The sequence below is a fragment of the Gloeophyllum trabeum genome (assembly GCF_000344685.1).
Source record: "Gloeophyllum trabeum ATCC 11539 unplaced genomic scaffold GLOTRscaffold_00001, whole genome shotgun sequence".
NCBI classification, from domain to species: domain Eukaryota; kingdom Fungi; phylum Basidiomycota; class Agaricomycetes; order Gloeophyllales; family Gloeophyllaceae; genus Gloeophyllum; species Gloeophyllum trabeum.
Window position 1 is genome coordinate 2563233 of NW_006920410.1, and position 17312 is coordinate 2580544.

Below are 17312 nucleotides of genomic sequence, written 5' to 3' on the forward strand. Positions count from 1 at the left end.
TTTGGTGTGAGCAGTGAGAATCACATGGAGTTGGTCTGTGATGTGACCTAACCCTAGCCTCGCGTGCAAGTCACCTGACCGTGACGGCTTTGGTTCAAGTTCGACTCTTACTCCGAGTCCTATTTCGGCCTCCTCACGCGACGAGCTCACCTGTTGCTTGCAACGAAGCCCCTTTACTTTGGTATTATCGGACTGAAAGACTGCCAGGTTATATGGGATTCTGCCGTAGATGTGGTGATATAGTCTCTGGTCAGCGGTGTAAGTGCGGAGGTACAGCCGTAGGTACGTGCATTTGTGCTCTGTCCTGGTACAACTTGTGCATGAAGATCTGCAGCCGCGACCGTGCAATGGAATCAACTTGGAGCGAATGAGGATGATCGATGGTCTAAGACATACGTCGCCAAAGAGACGCCCCCCGTGCGTCCAGCTCCGCCGACGTCTACTATCCAGCCTACACACACCGGAGGCGGGTCCAGTCGTTTCCCGAAACCCAAGTCCAAATCGACAAGTGTACCATTAAGCTCGCGTGTAGCAGATCATATTGCGACGGCTACCACGTCAAGACCCCCTTCCCCACTCAAGCGCTCAACTACACTAGAGGATTCTCCTTCCTTTTCTGCGGCTGAGGAAGGCATTCTCCAGTGTCCCGACACTGGCGGACTGTCCAAGGCATACGGCTCGGTATTGCAGCCCAAGGAAACCTTGGCCCAATTTGCGTGTCATATCTGTTCTACACCGTTCCCACCAGATGCCACTATATACCCCGATCCTTCGTCTCCAACCATCGGTGCAGGCACTCGATTCTTGTGCCGCCCATGCTTCACGGTGAATGGCGGATCTAAAGGAGACTGCGCCGCATGCGGGCGTGCTGTCCTCATACTGAAAAGTGAAGGGGGCTTCGTCGAGAATTCTGGACGTCTCTGGCACAAGCGTTGCTTCCGCTGTGAGGGGTGTTTCAAGAATATCGGGGACAGACCTATGGTGGACCTACTGGGTCGTCCTTCGTGTGCTGACTGCTTTGACAGTTGTCTCAAGAGAGCCAACAAAGGCAGTCCGCAGAGGTTCCCTCGAGAATCTGATAGTCCTGGCGACAAGCGAAACAATCTGGGCGGTACATTTGGTGCAAAGAGTAGAGAGGGTAGCCCCGCTCTCGAGGAACTGGAGCAGAGATTAGGCATTCTAAGGAGTCGGGAGAGCAGTCCCGCGGTTGAAGAACGACCGAGGACGCAGAGCATCGGTGCTAAAAGTCCGTTATGCCGTGACTCGCCTGGTCTGCTCTCGTCGCGGTACTCGACCAGTATCCGAGAATGTAGTCCTCTCTTGGATCGCGCTGGACTGAAGACATTCTCTGACCTTGATGGAACTGAATCTGAACTCAGCACACCTTCCCAGCCTTTACAGCGCAGGTTCAAGACTCCGGAGCCTCAAGCCAGATACTCGACTCCCACTCGCAGCCGCACCAGTAGTCCTGCGTCTTCCAAACCAACTGCAGAAGCAATTGAGGAAATGAAGAACAGGTTCCTACGCACGTCTCTTTCTTCGCCGCAGACTCCAGGATTGAATGATTCCACCTCATCAACCGTCAAGCTATCAAGTTCTCCACCATCTGGAGGGCTTGGAGAAGAGTCGCCCACTTTAAGGCGGCACTCGTCTCGGTTACCGAGAGCGTCTGGGAGCCTGAGGACTAGATTATCCTCATCTTCCTTGACGAGAGACAGGGAGAAGGACGCCGAGGGGGTGGTCATACCCCGCACACCGGACCTGATGTCCGACAACTCAGACGACGTGACTAGTGTTCGATCCAGTGGGCCTTGTACACCGCCCTCGCTGAGTCCTCCCCTTAGCCGCGATGACCTTTTCACTCCCAAGTCAGGCCTGAACGACGGTATCACCACTACCCGGACTCCTGAATTGAAGTCATCGCCTGCTCCTGTCACTATACCAACGTTCATACCTTCCACAGCTAAATGCGCGAAGTGTAAACTATCGCTGTTCGATACCCATGGTGGCAAATATGTGACCGTGCCTGAAGAACCGAGCTCCACAGGGATACCACCGAAGACGTATCATACTGATTGTTTCACGTGCAAGATATGCGGCGGCCCATTCCAGGAGAAGGACGGTGGACAGGCCGTCTTCGTCCGTGCTCAAGGCGGCGCTTGCCATGTTGACGTAAGTGCTGCGCTACCGTTATGCATGCAGATATAATAATCATTGGCAGTGCGCACCTCCAGAGAAGGTCACTGTCAAGACTATGTCTAGTAGGATCCCGACCAGCTCGGCCTCTGCATCGAGAGCTACTACCGCTACGTACACTGTGCCTACGAAATTCGACCGTCCTCCAACAACAGCTCCCGCTTCTACTGTCGCTTTTCCCCGCTGGGGAAGTACTAGCGCGTGTCCCGGATGCCAGAAGTGTGTTTCACCCATGGAGAAGGGGGTGGTCCCCGGGCCGCAGGGGTCACGTTGGCACGCTACATGTCTGGTTTGTGGCGGGAAGGACGTGAAGAGGCGTAGCGTAAGACAGGAAGACCGCAAGCCCGGCTGTGGCAAGCGCCTTGACAGTGCTGCGAAGACTGACGGCGACGGTGGAGTATGGTGTAGAGAATGTCTGGTACGTGTCTATGATACGTCTTTAACCCTCTGGAACTTACGTCGAACGGATCGCAACTGATATAGCTGTTGCTACCTTCGCCACTGCGATCTCCCGACTCCCCAACGCGATCACCCCTAGTTTCCCAACCCACGGGCTCATTCTGGTCAGGTCGTAGTATCGTCCCGCAGACTACGGGAACGACAACCCTGGCGCGACAGTTCACAGGACTATCGGGCGGTGGAGACGCTGCCCTTACGCGGCAACTCACTGGCGGGGGCCTAAGCCCGACGAGGCAGCTGTCGTCCAGCCCGACCAAGCAACTGGGTGCGGCGACGTCGGGCAAGTTCCCGAGGCCGAAGAGTGTCATAGGGCTGCGGACTGCGAAGAGTGTTGATGAAGGGCGAGGCATGTTTTTGGTGCGGCAGATGACTGGAGGCAGAATGTGAGGATTTTCTGGTATGGATGTTTTCCTTGGACTTGCTATCGACGAAATGAATTGTGTAACCGTATGTTGTGTGGAAGACTCTCGGTGTCTATACGATTTGATGACGTAATGTGATGTTGTTGGTTGCCACCAAGGCCCTGATCTTCGGCGTCTTTCCCAGCCAATCACGAACCAGGAAGCACTGCGGTTCCGCCCGAGATCGGAAGTTCGTTTCATAAGGATCTGGCCCGTCTGTTATTATATTGACGATGATCGACCTGCCATAAACGGCAGGTGCTGTATTCCGTGATGAGTTGTGCGGCGGACGTTCTCTTTCGTTGTCAAGGTACTCATCCTCCGCTCTGACGCGCAGGCGTCGTCGACTGTTTCCCTTCGCTTTCCTCCTGCACGAGAGCGCTGGGCTCGTCGTAGAAGCCTATTCTATCCGCGTGTCAAGCTCTCCGTCGCTCGTTTCTTCTGTCTTTCTGGGATTGTATCTCGGTCCATCGAGCCTGGTTCTTGCTCGCCCAGCATCCCCCTCGGTTGTGCTGGTTTTTTGTTTCTTGTCCTTTTTGCTGTGGTCGCGGGAATCCGAGCACATGTTTCATAGTCTATTTTCTTTCGATTTGTACTGAACCATCCGCTTCGAACTGTGGATTATGTTCTCATCTGCAGTAGCGTCGGGGACAACGCTCGCTGCCAGGTCTTACAACAGCCCCACCACATTCTCTCTCACCGATGACACCTCTGTGAGTGCCTCCAATTCCTATGCGCGCCAAACGGAGAACCTCACGGCTTGGATAGTTAAATACTGTCTTGGCTGAGATTCCCCTCTTTTCGGTCGGGCTACTTGCCTTGGCAGTCGTGACTTTCCTTGCAGTTCTGCGCCGGCTGAAGGTGTACGTATATCTGTCTTGTTTTACTTCCATTCAGTCCGCTAAATGAATATGCAGCCTCGTTAGCTACCTCGTTGCGGCCGCTCTGCTGGGCTTCCTAGCCGTGATCCTGGACCTCGTCAATCTCCTGAACACCACTGTCTCAAAGAAACTCAATATCAAAGCGGATTTGCAAGCGGCTGCGTCGACCATCGTTGCTAGAGAGATATTCTTTGCACTGTCAATCGGTGCCAGGTTTATCTTCTTCTGGGCCTTTGTGGCCGAACGTCCTCGTGGAGAAGGTAGTACTGACAGTATCAATGAAGCAAAACGCCCGAATTTCATCCATATGAATTCCGGTCTAACGCTCCATAGCGGGAGTTGGGATCGTTGGGGTGTTATCGGGATGATTCTCAAATGGGGTCTTCTGGGCCTATCCGTCAGCATCCCGATCCTTCAGATGATCTGGCGCATTGTGACAGCCATGGCCACTTTTGGACCCGTATACGACGCCGATGGGACCTTGCAGATTGTAGGGTCTGCCCTGTTCGTACTGAAACTGCTGCTCAATGCATGGCTCTCTCCGGATGAAGTACGGTGGCGGGTTCTATGCCACTACTTGGTCGTAATCGTCGCATTGGGCATTAATCTGGCTCTTGGCGCTGCTAACCTGCTCTGCTGTAAGTATTGCCATGTGCTTAACCTGCCGAAGCTGACGTCCTCGTAGTCGCCTTCTCAGAAACCGTCCTCGGCCGATTTCTGCAAGCGGTGGAGCTTTATATTTTATTCTTGTACCTTCTTATCTCAACCTTCCTGCACAAGAAACCAACCCCGCCCCCCTACTCACAGTCCCCGAAGGGTGCTATGCCTGTCCGTCCGATCTCTGATTTCCGTGGTCTCCCCACGATGTCGGAACTCGACCCTCGAAACTCCACTTTCAACATCAGCCCACCCTCGGTGTCGACACCGCGGTCATCTATTGTCATTGTCCAGCAGGGCGCTGCAGCTGGCAATGGACGTCCACAAGTCTCTCGCCAATCTACTGCTTCCCGGATGTCCTCCTGGTTAATGTCTCGCGGCCGGTTGTCACTGTCCAGACCCCGTGACGTTGCTGAACGTGATGAGCAGCGACTATGGAACAAGGCTGACGCTGAGAAGGGGTATGCGGTGGATATGCCCTCCCCCGGGCTGCGGGTTTCCGCCTGGAGTCCCGACCCTACGGAGAGTGTGATGGAACCGCAGCAGAGTGCTAAATGGGTGGACCCTGTTTACAGCTCAATGATGCGTGGTGGCAGCCGAGTGCCAACTGCTAGTGAAGTGAACCTCGCGGATGACAGTCTGGGGGATCCCATCACCGTGGTTACTCCTGGTGCTACGCGGCTGGAAGACGCGAGCAGAAGCACTGAACCCGCAGAAGAATTACAGGAAAGGGCTTGGTCTCCAAGATCTTCGCTGGCTCCAACAATGCCGTCCTACTATGCTGCTCCTTCGGAACGCCGTTCACCATCTCCTCAAAATCTGCCGCCCGCACCTTCGCCAATCTATGGCCTGAACGGGCAGACTACTTACCCTTACCGAGATACTCTGGCCCCTGACTCATATGTTGATCCTGACAGTGGAATCGAGTCTCAGAGGTCTTCCGGTATCTCTATGCTGTTACGCCAACAGCAGGAACTGGACAGAAGTATCGCCCAGCTGCGGCTTTTCTCGTCACCTCGCTCTACCATAGACTCTAAGAATACCGTGCCAGGGATCGGTGTAGAGTCTGCCTCGCTCAGAAGCGAATTCACCTTGAGCAACTTCCCACAGCCACCATGGGGTACCCAAACAGGAGCAGAGAGTGAGCCTGCGACTCCGCGGGCGCGACCTGCTGAGGACGCGGACGACATACCTATTGAGTTGGAGCCGCCGCAAATGCCCGCTGCGATGGACCATCGCCGACAAATCTCGGTCCCGTCGACGACGAGAGGGGACAGTATTGATAGTACAAATACTGTCAAGAACATCCGGACAGGAAGATTTGATTCGCAAGGGACGCAATACGACGTTACGTCCTTCATTGGGAGTATGTGTCTCCTCGCGCTATGTACTGTATGTGTATTGATGAACCTCTGTTACAGATCTGACCACCCCCGGACCGAGCACGTCGCCATCTCAGTTCTCCACCGGGCCGCTCAGTGACATTGCTTCGTCGAATACCAGCTCGCCTATCGCCACCGTTGTCTCCCTCCACCAACCTTCCACTTCCGTACACTCTGTGAAGCCCATTATCATCAATCCATCCGTGCTCGCCCTCAGCTCCACGGATGCGGGCGAAGGTACACCACGCCTCGCGCCTCGGAACGTAACATTTGCAGGCGCCGACGCACCCCCCGCCGCTCCAGCGGGGCCGCGCGCTCCCATGTTCACCCCGGGAGGCGCGATGGTGGAGGGCAAGATGAGGAAGAAGGGGGCAGTCGGTTTGCCCCCGCGGCCGCGTCTCATGATCAGCCAGCCGACCCCGCGCGACAGCGGCACCGGTCAGAGCTTTAGACCCGGCGCATTCGAAGACCCAAGACCGGCTCCTACGTTCACCGAGGACAGTAGCACATAGGTAGTTATGGACTACATGCCAGTATCTATTCATTATTTGTGACATATGCCGGTTGCTTCCATCGACTCTCGTCAGTATATATGTACTTTTAGTTCTGCTTAGCGTACAGTGTTTTACTAGCTATCGCCTCTATGATAGAGGCTTTACCGAAACTGTGGCCTCTGACGAATGTGAAGGGAAGGCGAAATGCACAGCCACGATGCACCACTTGTGAAATGACGTCAAGCCACAAATGCGCAGGCCTGTGGCGGGAGCGGGGCCGACACAACGCAGCTTGTACACTACACCCACCATGTCATCTTTCCCTGATTACTATGCTCTCTTGGGGGTAACGCAGAGTGCTACCACGGAGGAGATCAGGCAGGCTTACAAGAAGGAGTCGTTGAGGTGCGTTCAAGTTGTCCTCTGACTCTTGAGTGAGCAAAGAGAACTGAGTCTCTACGCTATGCTTCCAGGACTCATCCAGATAGACTGACAAAGGCAAGCTCCGCCGAGAAGAAACGGGCGACAGAGAAATTCCAGGTATGCCCGTACACTCAGCTTCCAAGACGAAGAGCTGACGTTCGAGCTCAGGCCGTCGCCGACGCGTACTACGTTCTGTCTGATCCTACAAGGCGCAGTGAATACGACGTTCTATATGCCTCACAACCAAGAAGAAGTCAAGATCCCAATGCATCCTCCAACTTCTTCTCTCAGTTTGCGAACATGTTTGCCGGTGCTGCGGGTGGCAGCGGGGCAGGTGCTGGACAGCCGGGCACGCCGCCAGCGGGTCAGAGGCCAGATGCGGAGGGCGTGTTCAGCGACGTGTTCGAGGAGGTGAGCCGGCTAGTGACTTTTGCGCGGAGACATGGCTAAGCCCCTTGCGCAGCTTTTGCGTCCGGAGGTAGAGCGGCGGGTATCGTGGTGGGCATACTTGGGTGCAGTGTGTGGTGCCGGGGTTGGGTTCATTATCGCAAATATTCCGGGACTCATGCTGGGAGCTGTTGCGGGGAACCGGTTGGGAGCAATTCGGGATGCGAAGGGGAAGAGCGTTGCTGCCGTGTTTAACCAATTGGGTGGAAATCAGAAGGCGGAGGTAAGTCGACTTCTTTTAACGGATTTCGAGGAATTTAGTGCTAAGACGCGGGCTGAATCAGATTCTGCGTGCGCTCGCCATGAAGGTGTTGGGCTCCGCGTTTTGATCCTGGTCTGTGCTGAATATACCCTATGACCGACGATGAGTTGCCGAGTATAACTATGTTGGGCGCATTGTAATTCACGATCTTGTTCTTGTATTGGTGCAATGCTAGGATACACGACGTGGGACGGATTTTGTAAAACATATAATGACCATTTGTGGACTTGACCCGACGGAACGGAACTGGTCGGGACGATCGCAACTCATTAGCCGGTCACGTGTCGCCATCAGAGCTAGACGCGGGGCACAGAATGCGGGGTATGAATAGACTCACCTGAGCGCTGCCAACCTTCCGGCCCTCCTCTAACCATGGCTTTCCGTAAGTTCAGCCTTTTAGTCCAGCGTACAAGATGACTGACAGCGTTTTAGCCGGCATCCAGTCCTTTTGTCCTACTCCTGAGAGCGTACCGCCTCCTGCGCCTCTCTACAGACTCAAGCACCCGGAGGGCCTGTCAGTGCATATACATCCATTGGTACGTGGTTGCGTTCGACCTCGAATGACGCACCACCGCTGATAATGTTGGGAGAATCCCCTTGACTTTGTGTTGAGGGCCGCTCAGATCTATCCGGACAACCTTGCTCTGGCACATCCTGATGTTGAGAGCCCCGTCTATTACACATACGCCGTATGGTAAGAACAGGGGATATGGGTGCTGCTGCAGACAGGCACTAACATATCCCGAAGGGCCCAGCGCATCCAGAACTTGGCATATGCCCTCATACAAGCGGGCGTGCAGCCGGGAGATCGAGTAGCTATAATAGCACCCAACTCGTGAGCCGCTCGCGTTTCTGCCCTATATATCTCGTTCTGACCCCAGATCAAGTCCTATGATAGCAGGTAATCCCTACCGCTAATGCCCCTGTACAGTGCGAGCTCTAACTCCGCACTATCTGCCAGACGCCCACCACGGCGCACTGGCAGCCAGAGCGATAGTAACACCCATAAACACACGCCTTACGAGGCCAGAAGTCGAGTATATCCTCGACCATAGCGGAGCGAAGATTATTCTCGTGGACTACGAGTTCGTGCATCTCGTTCAGGGTGCCAAAGCACGGGTGGTTGTGAGCAAGGACACCGGACGGCCCGGAGACCCTTACGAGGAGTTCCTGAGCAGTGGTCGGAGGTTTAGTCAGGAGAAGGGATGGCAAGGGCTGCAGGCGGAGAGCAATGAAGATGCAGGGGCTTGTCTATGTTATACGTAGGTTTCCTTCAGTCCAGCTCATGATGTTTGGTACTGACATCATAAATTAAGGTCCGGTACTACAGGCAGGGTATGTATGGGGTCACTGATTCCAGACATTGTCTTTCTCATCGGCCTCCGCGTCATTAGCCAAAGGGTGTACTCACCACCCTGAGAAGTGAGTGAATGCACATATGCATCAGAAGGAGTGAAGCTTACGCCGGTATCTTCAGGCAGTTATTTGGCGGCTGTTGCGAACGCGTTCGAAACTCGGTAGGTTATATGCCATGATCACAGACGGAATCGTGCTTACATATTCATACACCAGAATGAATCCCGACTCTACTTACTTATGGTGCGCATCCACGCGGGGCTTCATTGGATCCATCTAATAATACCGCTGCGATTTTCCAGGATTCTTCCTATGTTCCACGCTGCAGGATGGACTTACCCTTGGGCAATAACCTTCGCCTTTGCTACGCAGGTACGGAACACACAACGGGGGCACCTGACACGGTGTACGGTGTATACTCACCATTATCTAGATCACCCTCCGCACCGTCTCTTACCCGCACATATGGAACCACCTCCTCAACTCGGGCGTCACGCACTATTGCGGCGCACCAACCGTCCAGGTGGGCACATCACCGGCCAAGGCGACGTGCATGATCGAAGCTGACCATCAGCCACCCAATAGATCGGCCTCGTGAATGCGCCAGAAGCCAGGAACTTGGACCATCCGGTGTCCGCGATTATTGCTGGTTCCGCGCCTACGGCGCATCTGATCGGCGAGCTCGAGAAGAGGGGCATTCAGCCGGTTCATGTGTATGGCTTAACGTGAGTCAAGGTTTTGTAAAAGATTCGGGTATCAGTTAGACTGACTGTGTGCTCAGTGAAGTAGGCATAACTTGAACCTCATGAAGAAAGCGACTGACCATGGATGGCATACCGCACCGTGCCCGTCGATGTCTAGACGTTAGGTCCCTTCACCCGAAACTACTTCCAGCCGTCGTGGCGACAGCTGTCCCATGACGAGCGGTCGAAGATGCGCGCCCGCCAGGGCCACAGCTTTGCCACAGCCCAAGAAGCTCGAGTCGTGTACGCCGCTGCAGAGGACAACGGCGTGCCCAGCGGCGAGCTGAGGGACGTGCCTAAGGATGGAAAGACCATCGGCGAGGTGGTCACGAGAGGGAATATAGGTCAGCATAGTATTCCCTCCAGTTGCCCTTTCACTGGATGACTCACCGGTGTTTTGTGGGTTTAGTTATGAAGGAGGTCTGTTACATGACAGCAGCCATCCTGAGATACTGATTGTTAATTCTGCTTCCAGTATTTCCGAGACCCAGAGGCGACGCGGAGGGCATTCGAAGGAAACCACTTCCATTCGGGCGACCTTGCAGTATGGCATCCTGATGGCTCTATAGCCATTGTTGACAGGAGTAAAGATATCATCATCTCCGGTGGAGAGGTCGGTCATTACAAGACCTGTTTCGTGCCGCTGCTGATGCCTCTGCGCCCAGAACGCTTCCAGTCTCGCTATTGAGCAAGGTAATTCCGGCTTCTTCCAAGTGTGATATGCTAATTCACGCTTGGATATACAGAACTGGCTGAGCACCCGGACGTGCTAGAAGTCTCGGTCGTAGCGCGACCCCATCCTAAATGGGGAGAGAGGCCGATGGCTTTCGTCGTGCTGCGATCCGAAGCCATTCAACGATGGGCGAGAAAGCATGCAGAGTTCGCTGCTAATCTCAAGCAGCACGCGAGAGGCCGCCTACCAGGCTTCGCCTGTCCAGAGTGGGTCGAAGTGGTACCCGAATTACCGGTGAGCCGCTCTTCTTCTGTACATGGGCTCAGCAAGTCGGTACTAAGGCAATTCGATAGAAAACTTCGACGGGTAAGATCCTGAAGACTCAGCTGCGGAAGCTCGTGGCGAAGCTGTGAGGCGTTCGCGTCGAGGTCCGAGTCACGGAGGCGCACGATCTGTACATGCCGATGTAATAATAAGCTCTAATTGCACAGCAGTTATATATAATTGTACTTATAAAGACTTGCGAGGTGGAGGTCCAACGATGATGGTAGATGCGAGAAAATACAGCAGAGTTATGCAGGGTAGGAAGGAGTGGATTGACCTCTATGCACCAGTGGGAGACAGTCGTAATATCCGAAACGAACCAGTTCGTCTTTCACATAAATAAATCTCGTCGTCTTTCCGCCCTAGGAACAGGACCTCTTCCTGCAGCTGATTATCTTGAGCGGGGTCGGGCCCGAATGAGAAATCTGTCCGCCCGGGAGACTTGCCAGGGCCGGTACTGCCTTTCTTCATTCGTTGGCCCGCTTTGGAGCTGGCTGCTGCAGATAAAGAAGACGGAGATCCTGTCGGAGATATTGGCGTGCCAATTTTCCACACGAAAGGTGCACGTCGATTGATGACCGACAGGGACGGATTGAACTGAGGCAGAACTGTCCTCGATTCATCTGCAGGCTTGAGAAGGGCGTCTCCAAAGTCGACAGCTTCTAGACCACCTTGCCGCATGGCGACGAGGACTGCACGATCCTTGACATCGAATGCTTCAAGACGTTTCACATCCCCCATTCTTCCGGTCACGGAAGACGTATCATCGTCATCATCCTGGGACCAAACAAATCGCGCCTTCAGGACGGATCTGCCCCGTGCGTCGACTATTGCGGTACTGTGGCCACCCCGTGAGGAATAAAACAGCGCAGGCGGTCCAAAATGTTTTGGTTGGGCCAGAAGAGATATTGGGGGCAAGAGTGGTTTGGAGGGCTCATGCACCAGGGGCATAGCTTGAACGTTCATCGGGGGTGGAGTTGGGCGGAACGGATGGGTGGGGTCAACACTCTGCAGTCTCAGATCTCGCAGCAGAATGAACTCGGCGTCTTCTTCTCTCCTAACCGGCAAGTCAGGGGGCAACAGACCGTCTTTGTACCATGCCTGCATCAAGGATGCCTTCCAAGGACCTGGAGGAGACACGTCAGGGCCATCGAGGCAGAGAACTCAAAAACGTACCATGAACTACGCCTTTGGGGTCTCTGTAGTACCACATTGACGGAGCGGTAGGAGCAGGAACGGGCAGACCAGGCGGAGAAAAGTTCACTTGTGCCAGGTCTACTGTTGCACTACCATTTACCTCCGGTTCGTGCTCAGCGCGATACTGTAGGAAAGATGGGTACGTTGGCGGAATCATGTACTCATCTGCTATAGCCGCCAGTGGGAAATTCGGAGAGAAAGACAGTTGCTGGAAGGTAGTATACGGCCCCATGTGAGCTGTGGCTAGTGCCACTAACTCCTCAGTAGAAGTGGACGTGGTCGGGTTCGAAGTCTCTGCTGGCGTCTGAGAATCTTCAGGAGGTGGTGGTAGGCCGAATGGAGAATTCGCTGCTGAAGGAGCAGTAGAACCAGGGGTATCGCTCGCGACTGCAATGCCGGACGCTGGAACGGGTACACCTATGCTGACATTGACGTTGGTATCCTCTTCGGCTGCAGGAGCCGCGTCAGCATCAGCAGTCGCTGCTTCCTCAGGTCTGGTTTCCCGAGCTCTCCTCCTTGCAGCTCGGCGCTCCGCGCGACCAATGCGTACTTCTCTGACCCGTACTGTTGCAGGTTCTAAACCGAAGACATTCTGGGAGAAGACCAAGAACACTTCAACCAAATCATCTCCCTGCAGTTGCAATTCCAGAGATCGGGGAGAATCGGGGAGGATGAACGTGCGAGACAACCCAAGAGCTGTCCGATAAGTTCCAGCGAACAATTCCACCTTTTCCCCGTTGTCACCACAAAGGATGGCAAGGAAACTACCTAGGTGATAAGCCATACTGCAAGGACGGAATATATGTCACTCACCTCTTCTTGGCCGTTTCCACCGCCTTTATTAACAATGCACCCTTTGTTCCAGGTAGCTTCACATACTCTAACTTGGGAGCGGGTGCGTGAGGTGCAGAATGTCCATTAGCCATCTTCCTCCCATCCTGATCGGCGCCCCGGACTGCCACAACCTGTGACGCGTCGTCTCGACGGGGGTGAAGAACGTCCTGGATCAACCGCGAAATGAATCGGGAAGAAGGACGATTAGTGGAGCTAGACTGAGCGGAAGCATCTTCTGCTGTAGTGGGCAATGAGGCAGCACGGACGCTATTACCCGGGGAAGACGACGGTCGCGCAGAATTTGAGGCAGAGGCTGCATTGCCCTGCGACCGGAATGATTGTGAACGGACGAGTCGGCTCCGTCTGCGGTCAGCTACAGGAACCGTAGCAGCCGAACTGGTGGCAGTAGCTGGCACTTCCGTCTCAGGAACAGGCGGCGCCTGAGATGACGTCGGTGAACCACCGGGTACAAGGTCAAGCACTGACCATCGACGCCTTCGCCTCCGTTGCTCCTGGGTGTTAATGGTCGATCTGGTAGAGTGAGCCTCAGAGGTGCGTGGACTAGCTGGCTCATCGTCTCCGGTCGCAATGGGATGCGAAGCAGTAATAAGGATAGGTTGCTGTGGCCGACGGCTTCCAGCAGGTGGAAGATCTGGTATACGGCTTTCCAAAAGAGCCTCGGCAAGACTGATCTCCTCTCTGGGCGTTTCGTCTTCACCGCCGTCTCCATTGCCTTCACCATCTCCAGTTGGGGAAGCAGGCTCTGACATATCTTCTGTCATAGCAGCGGAATCTGGAGGCTCGCCATCAGAGGCCGCGGCAGCATTAGAGGAGGCAGAAACAGTGAGCGCCTGGCGAAGTGACATGAGCGTAGGGGTGGGAGACGGATGAGGAGGAGGTATGCCGGCACTTGTATGGGCTCGCATCGATGTTAGATCCAAGTTAGATGGTCGACTACGACGTTGAGTGGTAGCGGTCAACATTTGGGTACTCAACGCACGCCCCGGTGCCGGAGGTAACGGAGGTATATCTACACGCGCCAGGCCATTCCCAGACGTAGATGCCGGCACAGGCGGGGCGGCACCAGCAGCCATAGCACTGGTCCGCTCGTCATACGCTTCACTGCCGCTTGCGCCGGCAGATACAAGGTTAATCGCTTCATCGTCACTAGAATGACGAGGATCACTCCAGTCTCCTTTCAAGTCCAATTCTTCTCGCCGAGTTTCAGTACTGGCGTTGCGCCTGTCCAAAGGCCCACTTAGGACGTCAGTGACAGACGAGCGGCGAGCCCGAGCTTGATCCAGAGGCACTGGAGTTGCTGACTCTCGGCGAGTACGGTCAACCACCGAGCTGCTGTATGACGGTGGAGGACCAGGCGGTACCGGAGGAGCAACCTGAGTTAACGGCTTTACCTGAGGACTCGACTTCCTCTTCTTCAGCTGCGACCGTGCAGAAGAAGCCTGCGAAGGCACAGGCGCAGAAGAAGCCGACGCCGATGATGCTTTACGCGGAGGCTTCTCCGGTGGCGCAGGTGCCCCAGAAGACGATATCGACAGCTTGGACTTGGAATGCTTATCTGTCAATGCCCGCTTGTCAGAGTCCTTGCCTGATGACGAAGGAGGGTTTCGTTTCGAATCTTCCCGCCGCTTGCGTTCGGCCTCTCTGCGGACTTCGACCTCGATGCGCCATTCTACGGCCTTCTTCACCTCTTCGAGCGCATATACCCGGACACCGTCTCGCCGTCCAGCTATCGCTACCAGTACGCCGCGGTGCTCCATGACTACGACGCTTTTGAAGCTGACTCGGCGTACCAAAGCGTACGGCTGGGGCGCAGGCGGTGCAACTAGGGGAACGACGTCGAGCCCTTGGGCATGGCATAACAACAGATAGTGGGGAGCCAAGAAAGCACCACTTGAGGGTGGTGTAGTGAAATGGGAAGGAGAGAGAATGGACGTTATGGACGACAGAGAGAGTCCGAGTTCCTGCAGACTGGGGGGTGGCAGAGACGGCGGTGGAGTAGATGGTCGTACAGGTGAAGAGGATCTAGTATTAGTTTCCGACTTTTGCCGCGTAGGAGTCGGTGAAGGTTCTGCTTCCTCTTGGGTACCTTGTCGAATAGACGAACTAGCCATCGGGTCGCGCCTGTGCATCAGGTTCGAGAAGAAACCAGATATACGGTTGGAGGCGCGAGTCTGCTCTCAGGAAGAAGACGTTAAATGGTGAGCTACGCAAAGACAAAGGACACGTTCACGTACGTCGACGGTCGACCGATGTCGATTGCGTCTCTCCTGTGCAGTGCTGGGGCGCTGCGAGTTCGGCGATGGGCTAGGGGACAGCATGGGGTCTGCAGGTCCGTTTGGAAAGGTCGAGTTAGAGGCATGCGCAGTGCTCGGTCGCGTCGGAGACTGTGGACTGGTGACCTGCACCAAGGGCAAGCTGCGAGTGCTGGCAGCGTCCGAGGCAGCCTCGGGACCGGTGCTAGTGGGCGTCGTTGCCTCAATATTGGAGTTTACGACCGGCGCAGCAGCGTCCTTGGGCTCTCCGGAAATTTTGGGTCCGCGTACGGTCAAATCATCCTGACTTTGTCCTGCCAGTTCCTGCATCTGCCGCCTCCGGGCCACTGCGACCATAGACTGATCGTCAGTGTTGACGGTATCGCGCACGCTCCATTGATCGTCATTGTCATCCGCGCTAAGGCCGGGGACCGAGTCGCCGTGGGTATAGGTGTGAGGGTCGAGGAAGGATGTTTGCGAACTGGACGGCCCGAGCTGCGACATAATGCGAGGAGCGTCGAGCGACGCTCACGCCGTCTTGTAACGTGAAAGGAGAGAAATACAGCCGGGGATTCCTAACGACAGCGACCTCAGTGCGCGTACTCTTGAAAGGGGAGGGACCTGAGAGCGCCTGTCGCCTTGTCGGAGGCTGAGCGAGTCGATTCCACCGTCACGGCTGCATGCTCAGCAGAGGATGGTCAGCTCTCCCACGCCACAGCTGCTCGACTCTGCACATCTCTATCACTGCGGTACTTTCTTAGACGTGCTTCTGCAAGGTCATCAATGTTGATTGCTTCTTAATGAAGCCAACTGCTAGTTGTAGTAATGGCACCATCTCAACTATCCTACGCGATGATGCCCCACTCACCCTGTGCAGCTTGGGCAACCCTCGTCAGCCACCGAAAGCACGGACTTCGCTCACTAAGAATGGGACCGGAATAAATAACCTGAGAATATGCTACTCAGAGGTATACAGTCGACAGCACATCGGTGTCGATGAGCCCGTGAACGGAACCTCCATCGCCGATCTGCCCGATGTAAGTGGGGGACACGATCAATCATCGTCCTCCAAGGCTTCATTCACAGCCTCGTCCAGCTTTTTCTCGTCCGCGATGTGTTCCCCAAAGGGGTCGTTCTCCTCCATAGCCTTCCGAATCTCCTCGGCCTTTTTCGCCCTCTTCTCAGCAGCGGTCTTCTCTTCTTGAGCCTTGCGAGCCAGATAGGCTTTGCTGCCTATAACCTTCTCCGGGTTCTTGCATAGCTTAAGCCTCCTGTCCACATCTCGGACGGCCTCCACGTCTGGCGGATGACTGTCCTGCAGGATCATCTGTTTGAGAGGTTCAATTACTTGCAAGACATTACTAGAGTCCTTCGAGTGAGCCCATAGGGAAGCGAGATTGGGCGACGCCAAAGAGAATGCAGCCAGCGCAATTTGGGACGGCGTATATATTAGTTCAGCGTCCGTAAGTCGTGACGCTCGGACATGGGTCTTGGCCGTTTTGTAGACCTCTTCGATATCCTCTTTCGGGTGATCCGGGAGACTCTGTATGATATTGGTATCAGCCAAGCTTCAACAGGCAAACATGTCTCCGGGCATACCTGTATGTCCAGCCATACACCCCAGAGTGCTCTGTGTGGATGCCAGACGGTGAACTCAAAGCCAAGGCTTTGCGCGACTAGAAATTCCAGGTCCAATATATCGGAAGGAGATGTTTTGGGTATCCGAGAAACGTAGGCGTCTATTGGAATCGGCTGGTTTGCCGTCTTTGTAGCAAGGAAGAGTGCAGTCAACCTACGGTCGACCATGAGTACGACATGCCCTCTAGGCTTCCAAGACTGCTCACATGACGTTCTTAGGGTGCCAGTCCATCACGGTATTTTTCAGGTAGAACCTTTTGAGATAGCTGACTGCTGTTGCTTCGACCTCCTCTGGGAATCCGCAAGCGCCACATAGTTGGGGTATCTTGGACGCATAGAACTTGACAAGGAGACGTTCTTCATCTGCGTTCAGGAAGGAGACATCTGAGGAAGATCCCGGCTGGGAATGGGTTTAGCTGAACTCCATTTCAAACGAGGACCGAGAATACTGACCGAATCAGCTTCGAAGGTATCGCGTATAGCTGCCACTGCAGCTTCATTGAGGGAAGTGCGTATGCTGGACAACTGCTGCTTGGAGAATCTCCAGTTCTTGTACTGTGTGCTTGCCTCATACAGAGTTCTCTGTCTTTTCCTAGGCGGCTCAGGCTCGGGTGTCACGCTGGACGCGACTTCTGTAGGCACAGGCATCTGGCGTCGGAGGGGTGTCATCGT

At 54.8% G+C, this 17312-nt stretch overlaps 6 protein-coding genes across 6 annotated transcripts; 4 read left to right on the forward strand and 2 right to left on the reverse strand.

Annotated features, from left to right (window-relative positions):
- Window positions 1–134: 134 nt before the first annotated feature.
- On the forward strand, window positions 135–3188 carry GLOTRDRAFT_135433 (uncharacterized protein). The gene is made up of 4 exons (XM_007862947.1): window positions 135–282; window positions 335–2172; window positions 2222–2614; window positions 2680–3188. The coding sequence occupies exons 1-4, from the start codon at window positions 213–215 to the stop codon at window positions 3040–3042; spliced, it is 2664 nt and encodes an 887-aa protein (XP_007861138.1). The 5' UTR covers window positions 135–212; the 3' UTR covers window positions 3043–3188.
- Window positions 3189–3357: 169 nt separating this feature from the next.
- GLOTRDRAFT_113349 (uncharacterized protein) lies at window positions 3358–6615 on the forward strand. The gene is made up of 5 exons (XM_007862948.1): window positions 3358–3769; window positions 3825–3919; window positions 3974–4575; window positions 4623–5960; window positions 6016–6615. Exons 1-5 carry the CDS (start codon window positions 3680–3682, stop codon window positions 6486–6488), a joined length of 2598 nt encoding a protein of 865 aa, XP_007861139.1. The 5' UTR covers window positions 3358–3679; the 3' UTR covers window positions 6489–6615.
- A 123-nt stretch (window positions 6616–6738) lies between these two features.
- Window positions 6739–7837, forward strand: GLOTRDRAFT_135435 (DnaJ-domain-containing protein). The gene is made up of 5 exons (XM_007862949.1): window positions 6739–6875; window positions 6944–7010; window positions 7062–7304; window positions 7357–7563; window positions 7625–7837. The coding sequence occupies exons 1-5, from the start codon at window positions 6781–6783 to the stop codon at window positions 7667–7669; spliced, it is 657 nt and encodes a 218-aa protein (XP_007861140.1). The 5' UTR covers window positions 6739–6780; the 3' UTR covers window positions 7670–7837.
- Window positions 7838–8015: 178 nt separating this feature from the next.
- GLOTRDRAFT_102534 (acetyl-CoA synthetase-like protein) lies at window positions 8016–10787 on the forward strand (the record flags this gene model as incomplete). The annotated part of the gene is made up of 17 exons (XM_007862950.1): window positions 8016–8138; window positions 8193–8296; window positions 8351–8437; window positions 8484–8488; window positions 8534–8864; window positions 8919–8937; window positions 8997–9024; window positions 9080–9119; window positions 9175–9201; window positions 9261–9330; window positions 9392–9481; window positions 9544–9669; window positions 9820–10045; window positions 10187–10314; window positions 10367–10394; window positions 10448–10668; window positions 10728–10787. The coding sequence occupies 17 exons, from the start codon at window positions 8016–8018 to the stop codon at window positions 10785–10787; spliced, it is 1713 nt and encodes a 570-aa protein (XP_007861141.1).
- Window positions 10788–10977: 190 nt separating this feature from the next.
- On the reverse strand, window positions 10978–15532 carry GLOTRDRAFT_135438 (uncharacterized protein; the record flags this gene model as incomplete). Its single annotated transcript, XM_007862951.1, has 4 exons — window positions 14985–15532; window positions 12709–14921; window positions 11875–12659; window positions 10978–11825 (listed from the first exon to the last, which is right to left on the reverse strand). The coding sequence occupies exons 1-4, from the start codon at window positions 15504–15506 to the stop codon at window positions 10978–10980; spliced, it is 4368 nt and encodes a 1455-aa protein (XP_007861142.1). The 5' UTR covers window positions 15507–15532.
- Window positions 15533–15869: 337 nt separating this feature from the next.
- On the reverse strand, window positions 15870–17291 carry GLOTRDRAFT_113354 (cyclin-like protein; the record flags this gene model as incomplete). The annotated part of the gene is made up of 4 exons (XM_007862952.1): window positions 15870–16545; window positions 16602–16794; window positions 16847–17040; window positions 17094–17291. 4 exons carry the CDS (start codon window positions 17286–17288, stop codon window positions 16057–16059), a joined length of 1071 nt encoding a protein of 356 aa, XP_007861143.1. The 3' UTR covers window positions 15870–16056.
- Between the last annotated feature and the right edge of the window lie 21 nt (window positions 17292–17312).